At 52.6% G+C, this 17675-nt stretch overlaps 2 protein-coding genes across 7 annotated transcripts in view; both read left to right on the top strand.

Annotated features, from left to right (window-relative positions):
• The window catches only part of LOC102685816 (rab11 family-interacting protein 4A), a 52364-nt gene extending 39889 nt beyond the window's left edge, over positions 1 to 12475 (top strand). For 4 of the 5 annotated variants that reach the window (XM_006635228.3, XM_015356034.2, XM_015356035.2 and 1 more), the window contains 12 exons: positions 253 to 444; positions 1642 to 1776; positions 3331 to 3366; positions 4271 to 4370; positions 4652 to 4755; positions 4922 to 5062; positions 5830 to 5911; positions 6284 to 6421; positions 6670 to 6828; positions 7755 to 7832; positions 8109 to 8252; positions 8525 to 12475. In XM_006635228.3, coding sequence (XP_006635291.1) covers positions 253 to 444; positions 1642 to 1776; positions 3331 to 3366; positions 4271 to 4370; positions 4652 to 4755; positions 4922 to 5062; positions 5830 to 5911; positions 6284 to 6421; positions 6670 to 6828; positions 7755 to 7832; positions 8109 to 8252; positions 8525 to 8641 — 1426 coding nt within the window. In that variant the 3' untranslated portion in view covers positions 8642 to 12475. The remainder of the gene's footprint in view (positions 1 to 252; positions 445 to 1641; positions 1777 to 3330; positions 3367 to 4270; positions 4371 to 4651; positions 4756 to 4921; positions 5063 to 5829; positions 5912 to 6283; positions 6422 to 6669; positions 6829 to 7754; positions 7833 to 8108; positions 8253 to 8524) is intronic. The other variant, XM_015356033.2, reaches the window with a different exon arrangement.
• A 1805-nt stretch (positions 12476 to 14280) lies between these two features.
• LOC138241300 (coordinator of PRMT5 and differentiation stimulator-like) overlaps positions 14281 to 17675 on the top strand; it is a 38375-nt gene continuing 34980 nt past the window's right edge. For both annotated transcript variants that reach the window (XM_069194664.1, XM_069194663.1), the window contains exons 1-3: positions 14281 to 14371; positions 15683 to 15803; positions 16636 to 16904. In XM_069194664.1, coding sequence (XP_069050765.1) covers positions 16694 to 16904 — 211 coding nt within the window. In that variant the 5' untranslated portion in view covers positions 14281 to 14371; positions 15683 to 15803; positions 16636 to 16693. The remainder of the gene's footprint in view (positions 14372 to 15682; positions 15804 to 16635; positions 16905 to 17675) is intronic.

Genomic DNA, 17675 nt, shown 5'->3' with positions numbered 1-17675 from the left:
CCCCTGGAGTAAGAAGTAAGTCTCTGGGTCTTCCTCCTGCTCCTCTGATAAAGGTGTGCAGCTCAGCTCAGGTGCTGTGGGGACTTTGCTCCGAGGTTAAAATTAAAAAACAGATACCGCCTCTACTCCATCTGGATGTCAGTTAACAGACGTGGCTCTTTCGGTTTCCTGGCAGTGTCTCCTGCTGTGCTTGGCGTGACCGAGCGGGTCACTGGGGGAGCAGGACTCAGGTGTGCCCATCTCTCTCCACAGGTCCGCTCAGCTCAACCCGTCTGTGACGTCGGACCTGTCGGCCCGCTCCTCCGCCTCCCTCATCAGCAACGAGGAGCAGTTCGAGGACTATGGGGAGGGGGAGGACGTAGACTACACTCCCAGCAGCCCCTGCCCGGACGACGAAACACGCACCAACGGCTACTCGGACCTGGGCTCGTCCGTCTCGTCGAGGTGAGCTTGCCACAAGGTGGACGGGCCTACAGTAGGTCTGTTTGAGTCTTAGTGAAATAATACTGCTCTTCCTCCAGGTGCTCAGGCTCTGTTCTCTGTGCTTCTTTAATTAGATGCAGTAGGTATCGCTGTGGGGCCACACTGTTCTGCCTGGTCACACGTGTTCTGTAGGGATGCTTCCGTGTGTGTGTGTGTGTGTGTGTGTGTGTGTGAGCGCTGTGTGGCTCTGGTAGGTATTAAAGACGGCAGTTCTGAAAGGAGCAACTTGCTGCATTTCCTTAGGGCTGTGGAAGCAGGGAAATATGCTGCAAACAGCGATGTAAAATAAAGGTTTACTCTCATACAGCATGCTAAAAGAAATGAGGAATACAATACTGAAGCACAGAGAAACCATGGTAAAAGTGTGGTAAAGCACAATTCAAACCGTGGGAAGCAGTGACAAGGTATATAAGCAAGGAGAGAGTAACCTGGAGAAATGCATACCTGCTGTGGTTAACCTCCATAGGAAACCTCAGGCCACAGTCCTCCACTCACAGTGCACTGTGGGCAAAATGTGAGTCAGCCCCCCCTGCCCCCCCCCTCCCCCGGCTCCATAATCTTGTTGCACTCTAATCCTGCCACTGCTCTCAATCCGAGCTGCATGCGGGAGGCTGCTCTGCTGTTCCAACCCTCCACTTTCAGCTTATTGTCGATGGCTGAGAATCGAATGGACGCCCTGCGGTGATACCATCCAGGCTTCACTGCCCCTGGCAGCGGTGCCAGGGTCTGCGCTGGCACAGCGCTGCGCAGGCAGGAAGTGAGGTCTCAGGCCTGGCGCCAAAGAGACATGCGCAGGTTTGAGGAATAACTCTGTCTGTGCAGGGTGTGTTTTACTCCTTAACAGTGTGTTCCCAGTACTTGCAGTGGAGTCTGTAGTTAAACCAGGCACCGGCTCAGGGTGTCGTGCTGTTAATGTAATATCCCTGCAGACGAAACCGGACCTGATCGCTTGAACATTCCTGCAGACTGAGGGGTGAGGCTGACCCGCTGTTGGCTGGCAAAACCTCTGCGTGATGGAGGAGTTTGCTCGCGGCAGATTAGCTCATTCCAGTACTCGTGTCGGTTTACATAAGGACGAGGGATGTCATTAAGACTTTGTAGCAAAACTTCCTCAATCCTCGGTGAGCAAGACGCGTCTTTCCTCTTCGTTCCTCACAGCGCTGGCCAGACGCCCCGCAAGGTGCGACACCTGTACAACAGCGAGCTGCTGGACATCTACTGCTCCCAGTGCTGCAAGAAGGTCAACCTGCTGAATGACCTGGAGGCCCGGCTCAAAAACCTGAAGGCCAACAGGTACAGCACGCCTGGCGCACCTGTGCCCACCTGGTGCCACACGGGGCCCCAGTTCTTTCTCAGTGGGGAATAGCGATGCTAGCTGTTGTAGTGGAGACCTGTACAGAGTACAGGGAGTTTTTTCCGCCACGGTGCAAGCAGGGTAACAGTGAGATGAGGTTACAGTTCTTTACAAGCCCACGAGTTCTCACAGGGCAGAAGTTAATCTCCTAAATCTTCGCTAACAGTGCTTGGATATTATCGTCTCAAAAGCACAGAGCATTAGATGAGATCGGAAGGAACAGTGTGCTTCAGGATACACCCTGGACAGGACGCCAGTCCATCACAGGGCAGATGGACACACACACACACACACACACACACACACCAGGGCCAATTTTCCCAGAATCCAATCAACCTACCAGTATGTTTGTGGATTGAAATAAATAATTCACATACAGTACACCTCCACTGACGTACTGACATGTCTAGCCATTGTTTTGAAATCCGTCTCGTTTAATTGGGCGACAGAGTTGGGGTTAGTAATACGCAGGCTGAGCTGGTGTCCCAGTCCCAACACTTTGGACAGCTTCAATAAATTGATGGAGGGCTGAGAAATCCTGTCTCCCATCTCTCCGGCTCTGCATTGTGTTGGATGAGCTGCTGACCATGCAGTTTCCCTGCTAATCAGGTTTTCAGAGATGAGTCCCAGTGTTCAATTAAAGCGATCGGCCCTGACGGCTCCTGACAGCAGCCCGTTCTGGGAGGGGGGGGAGCAGGTGAGAGAAGAGCAGAGAGCGAGGGGAGGGAAGAGGACAGGGATGGGGGGGTGGGAGAGGAGGGAGGCAAAGAGGAATAGAGAGGATCTGAGGAGATCAGAAGAAGAGCAGAGACGAGTGAGAGAGCCTGATACACAGCGTCATGCAGAAGGGATTTGCTGGGGTGTCTGTTGCAACTGGAGAGAGCGTCCGCAGTACTGATGAAGGTGGCAGTTGGGGGATCTTCAGATACAAGATGGCCACCTTGTCTGGACTACATTCCCCAGAAACCTCTGGGAGAATGACCTGCCGCTCCCAGTCACCTGACCAGTAACTGCCAGTAAAGACAATTGGTCAGGTGAAAGTCTGAAAACCAGGAAGGGGAGACTGTTGATTTGCAATATGTAAGATATGTTCAGACGTAGACATGCCAGCAACAAGCTCACAGGTGATGGTGACCTCTAGCCTCTCTCGTGCCCTGTGTCAGTCAGCACCCCCTCTTTCTCTACCGTCACCCCACCGCTGGCGGGACTGAGCACTCTGAAGTCCAAGGGGCCTTTGAGCTCTGACAAAATGCTGACATCACAAACGCACAAAGGCAGCACCTTATAAGGACAAAATGCATTTGAATATTATATAATTCGTTATTGAATATTTTAAATGTTATTTACATGTGATATTTGATCAGGTGAAATACAGGGAAGTGTTTTTTCCTAGTTCCGTAGAATCTGGTTCTGCGGCGGTTTCTTTTGTTGCTGTGAGGGGAAAGTGCTCAGGCGTGGAGAGGAAGCCTCACCGCGTTCTTCTTGTTTTACAGCCCCAACAGGAAGATCTCCAGCACTGCTTTCGGCAGGTAGGTGGCTGGGCTGGTTGGTCTGTATGTCACCGTCCTGCCAGGATGCCCAAGGCACCGGGGCCCGGCATGTCACTCCCACCCTGGTGTTCACCTGCCCCCTGCAGCCAGACTGGGTCTGGACCAGCGACAGGGCGCAATGACAGAACTGAAGAGCTTTGGCAGAGATGAGAGCGTTGTGCCTGTGACTAATGAGCGCAGGGCAGTCCGGCTGCCACCCCGGCCCAGGTGCTGTGGGGTCACTGGAGCCCCCCGCGCCCCTGTGGCACTGTGCAGGCAGTGTGAGCCAGACGTGCTCACCGCCCTCTGCTAGCTGGCCTGTTTTTAGCATTTCTCGGATCACATTCCTAAAATAGGAAGTGGAGAGCTTTACGTTCTTAAATGTTTGGTGAGTGCGAGATTCACGGCTGCTGTGGAGCCCTGCAGTTGCAGGAGAGGAGCTGCTCTTGCAGGCCGGCGTCAGTAGCATGTGCCCATCGGGTAGCTCACACCTACACGCTCTCTAATTAGAGCTCCACTCCCACATGAGCCACCAGTCCCAGCCCTCCCATAATTAACTGATTTAATTATTTTAATGAAGTGGGAAATATTTTAAGGCTGGTTTTCAGGTCAGAAAAGGAGGTTTCTGTAGGTGGCTGTTCCTCGAATCGAGGGCGTCTTTGAGACCATCGGCTTCAAAAGAAACTGTTTCCAGAGAGCGGGAGTCCTGGGAACTTTTGCTGCAAGGAGCCCCTGCTTCTGTCAGGGTGCTGCTTCATCAGAGCATGTAGGCAGTTCGCAAGGACTTCATCAGAAAAAAAACAGTGAACTGGTGCGCAGGGAGATCCATGAATGAACAGGGCTGTGTTTGATGGGATTTGCATGGGCAGTCTAGATAAGTCCTCTTCGCTCCTCTCCCCGTCAGGCAGCTCTTCCACAACAGCAACTTCAGCAGCAGCAACGGCAGCACGGAGGACCTGTTCCGTGACAGCATCGACTCCTGCGACAATGACATCACCGAGAAGGTGAGGGGCGAGGGGCTCGCGGGGGTCCCGCTGATGGAACACACACACAGAGAAAACGTTCCCAGCAAGAGCCCCAGCAAAGCATATCAGCAGCATGACAAACCAGTGAAAGATACGGATGGAATTCACAACCATGCAAAGTGACCATGATATTCATTTCAAAGGGCCTTTGGTAACTGAAACATCCAGGAGTGCACTGGGGTTCTGGGGGAGCTGACGCACCCCGGTGTGTCACAGTGTCTGCTGCAGCTGAGCCCTCTCTCCCTCCTCGCCTCCTGCAGGTCAGCCACCTGGAGAAGAAGGTGACGGAGCTGGAGAACGACAGCCTGGTGAGCGGAGACCTCAAGTCCAAGCTGAAGCAGGAGAACACGCAGCTGGTGCACAGGTAGCGCAGCCCACCGCCGGGAGCACACAGGACTCTATCTAAAGTGGCTACTGTGGAATAGAGAAGTGTGACGTTATATCGTGATTTTGCCGTGGTGGGTGCGGTTTTTGATTTCCTCTGTGCACGCTTTCCTGGGGCGTTGGGTCTAACCCTTGTGTGCCCGCAGGGTCCACGAGCTGGAGGAGCAGATCAAGGACCAGGAGGCGCGGGCTGAGCAGACGCTGGAGGAGGAGCTGAAGAGGCACCGCGAGGCCTACAGCAAGATGGAGCGAGAGAAGAGCACCGAGATTGAGCTGCTGAGCAGCAGGTAATGGGCACGGCCTGGCCTGATAGACCACAGCACAGCACAGCACGGCCTGATAGACCACAGCACAGCACAGCGCAGCACGGCCTGGCCTGATAGACCACGGCACGGCCTGGCCTGATAGACCACGGCACAGCACGGCACGGCCTGGCCTGATAGACCACAGCACAGCACAGCATGGCACGGCCTGGCCTGATAGACCACAGCACAGCACAGCATGGCACGGCCTGGCCTGATAGACCACGGCACGGCACAGCATGGCACGGCCTGGCCTGATAGACCACGGCACGGCACGGCACGGCCTGGCCTGATAGACCACAGCACAGCACAGCGCAGCACGGCCTGGCCTGATAGACCACGGCACGGCCTGGCCTGATAGACCACGGCACAGCACGGCACGGCCTGGCCTGATAGACCACAGCACAGCACAGCACGGCACGGCCTGGCCTGATAGACCACAGCACAGCACAGCATGGCACGGCCTGGCCTGATAGACCACGGCACGGCACGGCACGGCCTGGCCTGATAGACCACAGCACAGCACAGCGCAGCAAGGCCTGGCCTGATAGACCACGGCACGGCCTGGCCTGATAGACCACAGCACAGCACAGCACGGCCTGGCCTGATAGACCACAGCACAGCACAGCGCAGCACGGCCTGATAGACCACAGCAGAGCATTGAACCCCACAGTAGAAAGCTGCGGCTGCTGGAGACGACCAGGAGTTTCAAGGGGCTCCCGGCTGGAGTCCCTGATGCTCTTTCTCTTCAGGGTCCAGCAGCTGGAGGAGGAGAACACTGAAATGAAGGTGAACGTGTCCCGGTTGAAGTCCCAGACAGAGAGACTCGATGAGGTACTTACGCCCTCCTATTTTATTCATTTAACGCACTCCGTATTCTCACGTTAGTCTTTCGGATTTCATCACGCGTCACCTCCGCCCCTGCCGCCTTGGATGAGACGGTGAGCCAGTGAAGTCCCCAACACCCTCGGTTCCTCTCCAGACCCTGGTGATCTCACTTCTGTTTCTCCACCGGTCCGTGAGGTGTTCTTCAAGCAGTGTTACAGCTTCCCGTGGGCAGGTTCACGGAGTCAGAAATAACAGCAAGGCGAGCGCGGCTGTGGACTGAACCACAGCTGTGGACTGTGGTTCGGTGTGGTGCTGCAGCTCAGCCCGGTCCCAGTCTGGGCCGGACAGAGTCGGTCAGCTGTGGCTTTTCACACGCAGGAGCGCCAGCGCATGACCGACAAGCTGGAGGACACCAGCCTGCGCCTGAAGGACGAGATGGACCTGTACAGGAAGGTGATGGACAAGCTGAGGCAGAACAGGCACGAGTTCCAGAAGGAGAAGGAGGCCATGCAGGAGGTGAGTGTGGCTGTGTGCTGCTGTGCTGCCTATGGGGATCGGAGCTGGACTGGCAATCTCTGGCTGTAGATCAACATGCAGTTTGAAGGGGCACCTGCCCCCGAGATTCCTGTTGAAGCCCCTGAGCCAGGTCCCCTGTGAGAGCGGGCCTTCAGGCCTCTCTTCCGCCGGTGGGTACTCTGCTAGCGGTGCCACAGCGCCACCAGGTGGCTGTCTGGGAGAAGTGCTGACTGTGCTCTCCCCTGCAGCTGATTGAGGACCTGCGGCGGGAGCTGGAGCACCTGCAGCTCTTCAAGCTGGAGGTGGAGAAGCCCGGCCGCGGACGCAGCTCCTCCTCCAGCCTGTCCGAGCTCACCGCCAAGACGCGGGAGATGGAGCTGGAGCACGAGGTCAAGAGGCTCAAGCAGGTCAGGCGGGGACCACCGAGCGGCCACCTGATGCTGACCGAGTGACCGGCTCGCTGACACTGACCGAGTGACCAACACACTGACCAAGTGACCAACACACTGACCGAGTGACCGGCTCGCTGACCAGCTGACGCTGACCGAGTGACCGGCTCGCTGACCAGCTGACACTGACCGAGTGACCAACACACTGGCCAGCTGACACTGACCGAGTGACCAACACACTGGCCAGCTGACACTGACCGAGTGACCAACACACTGACCGAGTGACCAATGCACCAACCCAGAGACGCTCTCCTTGACAGGCTGTAATTGACCTGGTGTTCCTCACCCGCTGGGAGAGGACTGTCCCCGCACCCCCAGCCAGTCCCTGCAGGGGGCAATGTGCCGAGAGGGTCTGCTCTCGTCACGGCAGCAGGGCCGCGCCCTCTCGGCAGGGAGAGCAGCCTCTCTGGGCTGCCAGTCCCGTCGGGCTGCTGCTCTCTTTTCTTCTGTTTTTGGCTCAGCAGGCTGAACACTATTCCTTCCCTGTGCAGGGGGCATGGGGACGGGGGGGGCGCAGAGCTCTCTGCCTGTCTCAGAGCGCGAGCTGCAGACGGAAAAAATGACACATCAAACACATCTGCTACAGGGTGGCAGAAGTAGGTTTAAGAAATTAAAATCTACAACTAAGCTGTTCGTTCCATGCATTTCAGTCTTCAGCCGCTTGTGAAGGAAATCAGGCTGCAGCTGGTGAGGAACTAGAATATGAGCTTTTAAGGAAAATCTTCATTTGACCAAAACGGACTTGCACCGACACAGGACACAGATGCTTGACACTGTCGTGTTGTGTTTGTACGGCTCTGGTGGAAGTATGCTTGCGTGTCAGTGCTGATGCCATGGCGTAGCCTGGGCTGGCTCATGCCTGTGATTTTGCTCTGTTTGTTCAGAGGCTAATTTCCCAGGAGACCCCCTCTGAGTTCCAGCAGCTTGTCCGCACTGGGGTGCAGCTCCTTCCCGGTTGGCTGGTAAACCTGTCTCCTGTGACCTCAGTCTACTAACCACTAACAAGAACGCCAGCAGCCACTAGTGTCAGAGTCGCCTCGCAGTGCCCAGGGTCCTGGCCTAGAGAAGGATGCTGGGAAATATCTAGCGCACACCTGCCATCCATGTTTCTGTAGAGTAGAAGGTAACTCCAGTAACCCCCATCTGCCCATGGTCTGTGTAGGACTAGGACTAGGACAGCGCCCCCTACTGTTTACCCCTCCCCCTCTGCTCAGACGCCTGACCGCTCCCCCCCGCAGGAGAACCAGAAGCTCCGGGACCAGAACGACGACCTGAACGGGCAGATCCTGAGCCTCAGCCTGTACGAAGCCAAGAACCTGTTCGCCACGCAGACGAAAGCGCAGTCCCTGGCGGCCGAGATCGACAACGCCTCCCGGGACGAGGTGAGTGGGGCGCGTGGCCGCAGCAGGACACCCCGAGACGCGGCCTTTTCTCGTTAGCCACGCGCATTTAAATAAATGGCGCCTCTGTGAAGGTTTACTGCAGTAAACTCCCAGTTGAACCAGGTTCACACCCCACTGTCAGTTCCCCCTGCCCTGCTGTGCGGCGCAGGAATACCGTGCAGTTCTACACCAGCTGCAGTCGGCATCCCGACTGTTTGCTCCTCATGAAATCACGTACAAGTCTCGTCTTCAATTTCTTCACTCCCTTCCAGCTGATGGAGGCTCTGAAGGAGCAGGAGGAGATTAATTTCCGGCTGCGTCAGTACATGGACAAGATCATCCTGGCCATCCTGGACCACAACCCCTCCATTCTGGAGATCAAGCACTAGAGCCCCGCCGCCCAGGGAGAGAGGAGCCACGCTGTGCAGACAGCGCCCCCTGCAGCCGTGGAGGGGTCTGAACTGCACTCCTGCAGCCGCTGGAACTAAAAGTCACTCTGTGTTTACAAGGAGTTTCGGTACTTCACTTCAGAAGTCTGTGAATCACAAGAAGATGTTGATATCTTGCGAGCACTTTTTTGCATTTTCTATTATTTGTTTTGTCATTGATACTGCTGTATGTGGTCTTTTGAAAAAAGGCATTACAACTGGAACTTATCTTTTAAACACTGGGGGTTTTTGTGTTTTAAAATAAATACATATATATATATTCTACCTCTGGGTATGTTACATTAGTCTGCAATATATTAAAGTAACAGTTGAAAACATGCAGACTTCTGTGACCTCCTGCCAGAGTGTGTCCCTTAAGGAGGGGCTCTGCGGACACCCCAGTGGTCAGAGCTGGGGGGTGTGGCTGTGTTCTCTGGGGGGTGTTGTATGTCCCATCTCTGGGTAAGTTGATTTCAACCCTGAACTGAACCAGTTCACTTGCTGATCAGACTTATTGCTGTTGAATCATTTTGTGGATTTTCAGCCCCAGAGAAGAGTGCTCTAGATTCTAAGTCTTTGTTTGGTTAAGGGCTGAAGTCTGTAGCTGAGAGTCAGAGGAGGCTAGAATGCAGAGTAACTGGGCTGGGGGAGGAGGGGAGCGGGAGAGGGGCAGAGTGGGGGTATTTATTGAGTGCTGGGGCTGGAGGGGAGAGGGGCAGAGTGGGGGGTATTTATTGAGTGCTGGGGCTGGAGGGGAGCGGGAGAGGGGCAGAGTGGGGGGTATTTAAACCTGTGGTGAAAGCGCAGTGAGGAGAGCTAGCCCCTGGTGTCTGTTGAGTAGCTCAGATGAGGTGAGATGGGCCTCGGGAAGAGAGACTCAAGGCTTGAAAGGAGGTGTGGGCAGGTGGATGGCTGAGGATGTGTTCAGGGGAGGCAGAAGTTATGACAGCGCCTACTGCTGGTGGGAGAGGCCCATGGCAACCTGTTGAACCTGCCTGCCACCTGGCTGCGCCGCTCTCTGGTCCGGCCCAGCAGGAGCTCTTCAAGGGCACAGGCACGGGGGTCGGGGTCACAGTCCTGAACCTGAGGATTTATCAAATTGCTGAAAGGACTCTAATGCACTGGTGCCTTCAGTGTTACATATTGGAGACTGGCTGTAAATACCCAGCCATTCTGATAGACAGTCAATTTCTGCAACCCAGCTGTTTTATTAAAAAGAAAAGATTCTCTTGAGAAACATTTTACCTCCTGGGTTCCAGGTTCTAATGCTAGTGGATTGCTGAAAGCTGAGCAGGTGCGCCCCAATCCCGAGCTGAGACTGAGGCTCGTCTCCCCCAGTGTCCCGGCAGAGAGCCAGCTCTCCTCACAGACATCGCCCAGCTACAGCCCTGCTCCGTCGGCAGTGCAGTCAGTCTGAACGCAAGAAACGTGCAGATCTACAGTATCTAAACAATATATACTTTGAGAAAAGCCAGAGATGGGAAATGCTGATTAAGATGATTATAAGACAAAAAAATGTGAATGTATTGTAGAAGAGCAAAGCTATAGAATGTATCGTGTAAAAACGACCAGAAAGTTTTATTTTTTCATTATGGATGTATTGATGAAAACAGGATGTGGAGAAGGTCTAAGGAGGTCGATCTTTGCTGGAGCAGGTGCAGGGCGCGAGTGTGTTCGATATGGAGTCGAGTTAGAAAACCGCGCGTGTCAGCAGGAGTAACAGAGGGGAAGGGAGGAGAGGAGGTCAGGAGGGCAGGAGAAGGGAGGTTTGGGACAGGAGGTGCAGTCCTGAACTGTGCTGGATGACGGAGTAAGAGAATTGGCATCGTGAGCAGAGGGACATGCCCAGCTCTCACCCTGGTGTAGTGCCACTCTTCCACTGGCCCGCGGCTTGTTGCAGGCCAAGCACGTGGTAACTCCTGAATCTCTGCGATCACACAGAGACCCCCGGTTCTCCGTGAGCACGCTGGCTCTGTGCAGGTGTTCCAGGAGAAGCTCAGCCACTGCAGTAATAAAAAGATATGGTGATATTAATAATATCGCCCTAGCTGGGGTACATTTTTATGTCTTCTGGGTATCTTGTGCCCATTGGTTGCACAATAAATTTTAAAAAAATGACTGTATACTGTAAATGTCATGAATGTATTGTTTCACATTTCGTCCTTTTAACTTGTGAATGTGGGACTGATTGGTGAGATGGAGATTAACTGGGATTTCACAGAAGCAATACTTGTGTGTTATTGCAGTATTTTGAAGAGCTGTATAGATGAGTTGAAAACTGTACACTTTATTGATACCAACCTTAGTTTCGCTTTGTTACACAAACTGTAGTGAGGTTTCTTTGTGTGGGGGGGTTATTCTTTTGGTATTTGTGCCTTTTTTGCTAAAAGTGTCACAAGTTTAGTTGCTTTTTGTTTTCCTGTTTTTTTGCCAGCTAGATTAAAAGCTTTTAGATGTTTTCTGTTCTTAATCTGTCGGAATGTTTTACATAAACTGTAAATTGTGTACATAAGATAGCAACTATTTGTATTCATGTGCCATGCATCACAGGTTTAAAAGCAAGCAAAGCTCTCTTTTTTACAGTTTTTTGACAACAATTGAGATGTCTTATGTGTGCTATCAAATAGATTACTGCACAATTTTTGTTCTTTGTAAACTTAGAAGCAAAGCATAGTTTGGGAAATATTTTTAGAGACTTCTCTGGTTTTCTGTACTGGACAGCCTTGTGCTCCATTGTGCAACACTGGTTTATTTTGATTGTGTAGCTCTCATGCCTTTTCCTTTGTTTTAATCACTGTTGTGTTTTTTGAAGGGGGTGATTGTCTTCTTCATTTCACTCAGTGTGTTTCTTCTTAGCCAAGTGCTGAAGGAAATGCTGGCACTGTCTCCTGCACCAGCCCTGTCTGAGAAGAGAGGAAAGTCTCAGTGCCCGCAGTTGTCTGGGCTCTCTCACGGCCCCACTGCTGAGCTGCTGTCTCCAGACCAAGAGCAGGGCTGGCGGAGAAGAGGCAGCAGCTCCTGAGACTCCTGAGAAATCACTGTGCAACAGCCAGTCAGCTGTTGACTACTCACATAATACCATCAGTGAGAGAGTCAGCTTCCTCTTCAAACTGCAGATTTAAAACTGACCCATTTCCGTCCTGGGCTCTTAAATACTTTAAGGCTGTGTCTGTTCCTGACCAGCGTCATCTCAAAGCTCTGCAGGTCCTCGCTGTTGTGCCCAATACTTTGCCCTGTGATTTGACCAGAGTCCCCAGACGTTTTGCAAGGTCTTGCCCAGGCCTTGCTGCTACTGTGGCACCAGCATGGGTGACCTTGCTTCTTCTGGGAAAGCAGCAGGTCTCTTTCAATTGCCCCATGGCCAAAGCCCAAAAGCAGGTATAGTGAAGAACTGTAGTTTGATTAAATCTTCTTGGTAGGACTGGGGTGCCTGCAGCCCTGTAAATTGGGCACTGTGGCTGCCTGAGAGCAGTTGTGCTTTCTTGCAGCCAGGCCCCTGTCCAGAAGGCTGGGGGTCCGAGTCAGACGCCAGCAGGGCAGCCTGGCCAAGGAAGCGCTGGAGCAGTGATATTGCTTCCTCCTCGTTCATCTCAACCTGTTTTCAGTTTGCTGTGTAGACCTCTCTCTTACAGCGCTGGTTTCCTGTTGTGCTGTACCACTGAATCACAGTTCACTTATTTTCCTGTGAGGTTTTGTAAGAGCTGGTTTTTGCTAATGTGACTTCTTACTGATAGTCGTGATGTTGTACAAACGTTAAGCTGTAAATAAAAACGATTTGCTAATGGCATGACTAAAGGAGGTGTGTGGCAGTCTGTTTCATCAATCAATCAGTATTCTGTTCATGCAGTGGCCTCCATGTTGACATAGCTCATTGCTGCTCACGGAGAGAAGACCCAATAAGGCAATTTCAGTCCAATTACACTGACCTCTACAAAATAAAGATCCACATGCCTGCAAAAGAAGCACGAGAGTCTGCATGTGGCTTATATGGAGACCAAGGCTGCCTGCCTGCCTGCTGCAGAGCACTACATTCTGCAACCAGAGGACCTGGGACTGTTCAGGTTTTTCTTTGAGCTCATTTCAAAACAACAGTGTAACATGGTAACCGAACTGAGCGTGATATTTTCCAAATGTGGTTTCAGACAATAGCCTCGACAGTCTGAACTACAGGGCTCTAAGCACTCAAGCATTTTCGTTCTTTTTGAACAGAGCACTGCCACACTCATGACCACTGTAATTACTGTCTCTTTGTTTTAAGTCCAGGAGTAAATGGTATCTAGTGTTCTGTCTCTGGAAGTAATCCACCTAACCAAGAGCAGCACAGCGGACGCATACCCACAGCGATAGAAATCACATCGCGGAGCTAGGGTCTGAAACACGGAGACAGAGATAAAGACAGCAGCATCTTGTGCGTTGTCCTGACCTAGTTTTTGCAGGGCTTTAAAAAAATTGATTTGCAGTCTGAAAATAAAGATCAGTCTCGTTCAGATCCCTCTGCAGTGAGATCAGTAATGTGCTAACGAAGAGATGCGTTTTATATTCGAATGAGAGGAAAAAACCCACCAGCGTGAACTGTGTTTCCAGCTAGACTGAGACCGAGGTCGCCTGAGCCGAACTCCATTCCTTTGTGTTTCCCAGGCTTTCCCCGTCAGTCTGGAAGAGGGAAGGACACAGTGCTGGTCACAGAGACGCTGCAGGTGAGGCGGAGGAGGAAGAGGCTTTTAAATAGGGACTAAATAGAGGACTCTCCACACAGGACAGTGAGTGCGTGCTCCCAGCACAGAAAACAACTGTGAGTGACCGGCACCCTTCAGCTGCACAGACGATAAGCTGAGGTCCTGGTCTCTCGGTCAGTCGGTGGGATTTTATCCCGTTTGAAAAAGCTCAGTGTCTTCAAGCCTCTGCAGGTTTTGAAAGGATGTGGAAGGCTGGAGGCATTGCTGAGCCCCAGCGCCGCCCCAACGCCCCAGCAGTCACCCCACAATCAGCCCCAGCGCCGACCCGACGCCCCAGCAGTCACCCCACACTCAGCCCCTTGACAGGCCTGGGTCCCTAGAGCTCTATCATCACCTGCCCCTCCCTCCCCCCTCAAAAAACACGCTTGGCAATTTCAGGCTTGGCAATGTTTTCATATAATACTCATCTTCTGGATGGACAATGACGTTTTGTATAACTAATATACAATAATAAAGGCGCCGTCCTTTGGATGAGAAAAATGATGTTAAACCGAGGACCTGACTCTCTGTGGTCATTGGCAATCCCAGGGTGTTTCTCAAAAACAGTAGGGGTGTAACCCCGGTGTCCTGGCCAAATTTCCCCCTGGCCTTTACCAGTCATGGCCTCCTAATAACCCCCCTCTCTGAACTGGCTCCATCACTCTGCTCTCCTCCCCACTGAGAGCTGGTGTGTGGGGAGCGGACTGGCGCATCATCCAGGTGGGGCTGCACACTGGTGCTGGTGGAGGGGATCCCCATTACCTGTAAAGAGCTTTGAGTGGAGGGTCCAGAAAAGCGCTATATAAGTGTGAGTAATTATTACCATTCATAATGGAGGGCGAGTATGGGACCCCGGCTGCGCCTCCAGCCCGCAGGGGGGCAGTGGCGAGTAACTGCGGTCGGGCTGCGGGCCTGTGTGAGGGACGCGGCCGAGGAGGATGCGGGACGAGTGACCGTTTGTGAATAAATCACCCAGGTTTGTTCATTTTCTCAGCTGTATTGAAAACTCTCTCAGTGTGGGTTTGTTTTTTATACCGGATAAAATTAATCAGAGTCTTATCGATTCCTAAAGTTTGACTTTTCCCGTGAAGTCGTCGGGAGGTTCGGAAAGTTGACTGTTTTCAAATCTTGCCGAATTTTCTGTTTCTTTTGTTTCCTAAAAGTTCCTTTAAATAAAACGTGTAGACAATCCTAATGAAGTAAAACTGAAGCAGCGATTTCTCTCTAGTTAAATGTGTAATAAAATAGCGACACCGCGTGTGTGCAAATCCAGGTTTCGACGTGATTCTAGAGAAGAAAAAAATTTTTTTTTTTTCCGAGGGATGTCATTTTAAAAATCCCAACACATCTGGACTTCTCCGCCTCACCTAAACGATAGCTAGGCCGGCCTCTCTCGCACCGAGGGGAGAAGACATGACCGTCTGTAACGACAGTCCTGAGCATGAAAATACTCTTTATCACTTACTGAGGAAACACAGGTTACATGCACCGATACCCGCGGCCAAGCCCCCTGCACGCCGCTACCTGGCGCACAGGTGAGCCGACAGGTGAGCGGTCCGCAGGTTCACCTCCTCTGACTCCTCTGCGCGTCCTGCAGGAAAGGCTGCCATTTCCCAGAAAAGTCTGGGAATTTGGAAGTTGTTGCAGTGAGCAAAGCGGTGTTTCCGCGATGCTTGGCGAGTAGACGAAAGTGGTTTTTGCAAGTTTTAAGTGCGAGGCGGAAAGTGCCCGGATCAGTAAGCAAATGAGGGGGGTGATTTTATTTGAATGAACACTGCCCGCACAGGACAAAGACAAGAGCCCGAAATGAAAGCAGATAACCACATTTCCAGCTGGTGTCTCTCCAGAACTGGTGAGAGGCCTGACGAGATTAAATTAAGATGCGTACTGTCGCACTTCTGCCGAGGCAGAAGTTAATTATTTCTTATCATTTTCATGAAAGTAATTTTCATTAACATAGATTAGAATCTGCTCTGGAAAGCTCATGGCTTTTTGCAGTCTTGACGTCTTGAGAAAAAGCAGAATCAAGGAAAGTTGTTTGGGATTTAGTGTTGGAACGATTTTTCACTGGTTTCCCAAATCCAGATTTTTGATTCGATCTTTTTATCTGAAACATTAAATCATGTACCTTAGGCCCAGTAATGATTTCATTCTCACCACTTTACAAAAAAGGCATTTCTGCTCAGGAATCAGTTCAAATAAGTGCTCAGGTAAACTGCCAGCCTTAAAGGAATGTCCAACACTAACCTACAGCCTGAAGACACTGAACCTTTTTACTCTTGAGCAGAGAAACCTCAGAGGGGACCTGATTCAAGTTCTCAGAATCCTCAAAGGAGCTGACAGTCAACCCAGTGGACTTCTTCAGGATCGCCAGTGAAATAGAGTGTGGGGACACAGCTGGAAACCAAGTACGTTCAAGACGGGGAATAGGCAGCTGTTTGTTACACAAAGGGCTGCTGGAGTCTGGGACAGCCGTGCTGTTGAAGCCGATATCCTGGCGTCATACCAGAAACAGCTGCGTGAGATGTAGCCACAAGCAGCCAAACCAGCACGTTGAGCCGAATGGCCTCCTCTCCTTTGTAGCTGGTTCTAGGTTCTAGGTCAACAGCAGCAGCCTGCAGCTGGCTTTCGGTGGCTTTCAGAATGCTGAAGCTAGCAGAAAGTGGGTCCTGGGCTGTGGGCGTGTCCTTGGGGTCAGGCTCTGGGTGTGCCCCAGCTCTGTGGGTCCCAGGTATTTTCCCAGAGCTGGGCAGTGGGCGTGTCCCCTGGACTGGCTGTCTGGCGGTTATTTCCCCAGGGGCGGGCTGTGGGCGTGTCCTCAGGGGCGGGCTGTGGGCGTGTCCTCAGGGGCGGGCTGTGGGCGTGTCCTCGGGACCAAGCTGGGTGCCAGGCGTGTCCCCAGGGCCGGGCTGTGGATGTGTCCCGAGGTCTGTGGGTGTGTCCCGAAGGCCGGGGCTGTGTGCCAGGTGTTTCCCCAGGGGCAGGTTGTGGGCGTGTCATCGGGGCTGGGCAGTGTCCTTGGAGTCGGGCTGTTGGCGTGTCGGGCTGTGGGTGTGTCCGGAGGTCTGAGGGTGTGTCCCCAAGGCGGACTGTATGCCAGGTGTTTCCCCAGGGCCAGGCTGTGGGTGTGTCCCCAGGACTGGCTTTATGGCAGGCATGTCCTTGGGGCTAGGGCAGTGGGCGTGTCCTTGGGGCTGGGCTGTGGGCATGTTGTTAAGAAGCTGTGTCTGGCTGTTGCAGGGCGTGTGGGCGGAGTGGAGAGCAGTGCTCAGGCTGTGTGCTGTGCAAGACTCGAGATATGGTCAACCCCAGGCAGCGCAGCAGGGAGGCCAGTGATGAGGATGACCTGGACAGCAGGGAGGCCAGCAAGGAGAGGGCTTGGAGACACAGTGATGAAGACCAGCTGGAAAGCGAGGAGGAGGTGGAAGGTGCTCAGACAGTGCAGTATCTCTCTTCTCCGGCCCCAGAGGAGGACTGGGACAGGGAAATCAGTGAATCCTTCCCCTATGGTAAGGACTCCGCCGCCATGTGCCTGTGGAAATTTCATCTGCGTGGTGAAGATCATTCATTTGTCTTTCAAGTCTGCATAAAGCAGCTGTGTGTTTCATCTGAAGCGATCGCCAGCTGTTAATCACTGCTTTAGACTTGCTCACCAGGCTCCTCCCGCCCGGCCAGGGTTGGGCACTCTTGCACGCTCACTTTTCCTGGCTGGGCCACCTGGGCACGCTCTTGCAGCTCTTTATCTGTCAGGTGCCTCACCCACCTTCTGCCCAGGGTTGAACCCCTGCTGTTGAGCCGACCAGATCCGTCCTGGAGATGGATGTGCCATCTCTCCTTCAGGGTCTTTTCAGGGTCAGTTTAATTTCACTGCCTGCTTTTCTGCTCCAGTTCTTTCGAAAATCAGTTTTGAGTTCCTGTTACGCCTCAAGGTCATTTTACGGCATAGGTCTCTTCTGCAGCACTTCGTTGATCAATGCAGCAGTTAGCAGCCTTCTGTCCGGATGAGAGGCTTCTCACTGGTGAGGAACTGCTGCATTCAGAGTCCTCTTAGCAAAAAACTGGCTTTAAACTCAAGCAGTGGAGGGACTCAGAGCTGCTTTTATTTCTCTTAAGGTACCATTTCAATTTCCAGGTTCTTTAAAAGCGATGAGCATTAATGAGAATAAAAAACAGGGATTTGAACTTGAAATCATGCTATTTACATTGAGCTAGAGTACAGGGCTCAGCTCAGGCGGCCTGTCTGTCTCCACAACTACAGAAGCGTAGGTTTCTGACTGTTG

Source organism: Lepisosteus oculatus, chromosome 9 (genome assembly GCF_040954835.1).
Source record: "Lepisosteus oculatus isolate fLepOcu1 chromosome 9, fLepOcu1.hap2, whole genome shotgun sequence".
Lineage (NCBI taxonomy): Eukaryota > Metazoa > Chordata > Actinopteri > Semionotiformes > Lepisosteidae > Lepisosteus > Lepisosteus oculatus.
The sequence above is the reverse complement of the archived record's forward strand: the minus strand, read 5'-3'. Positions and strand labels throughout refer to the sequence as shown.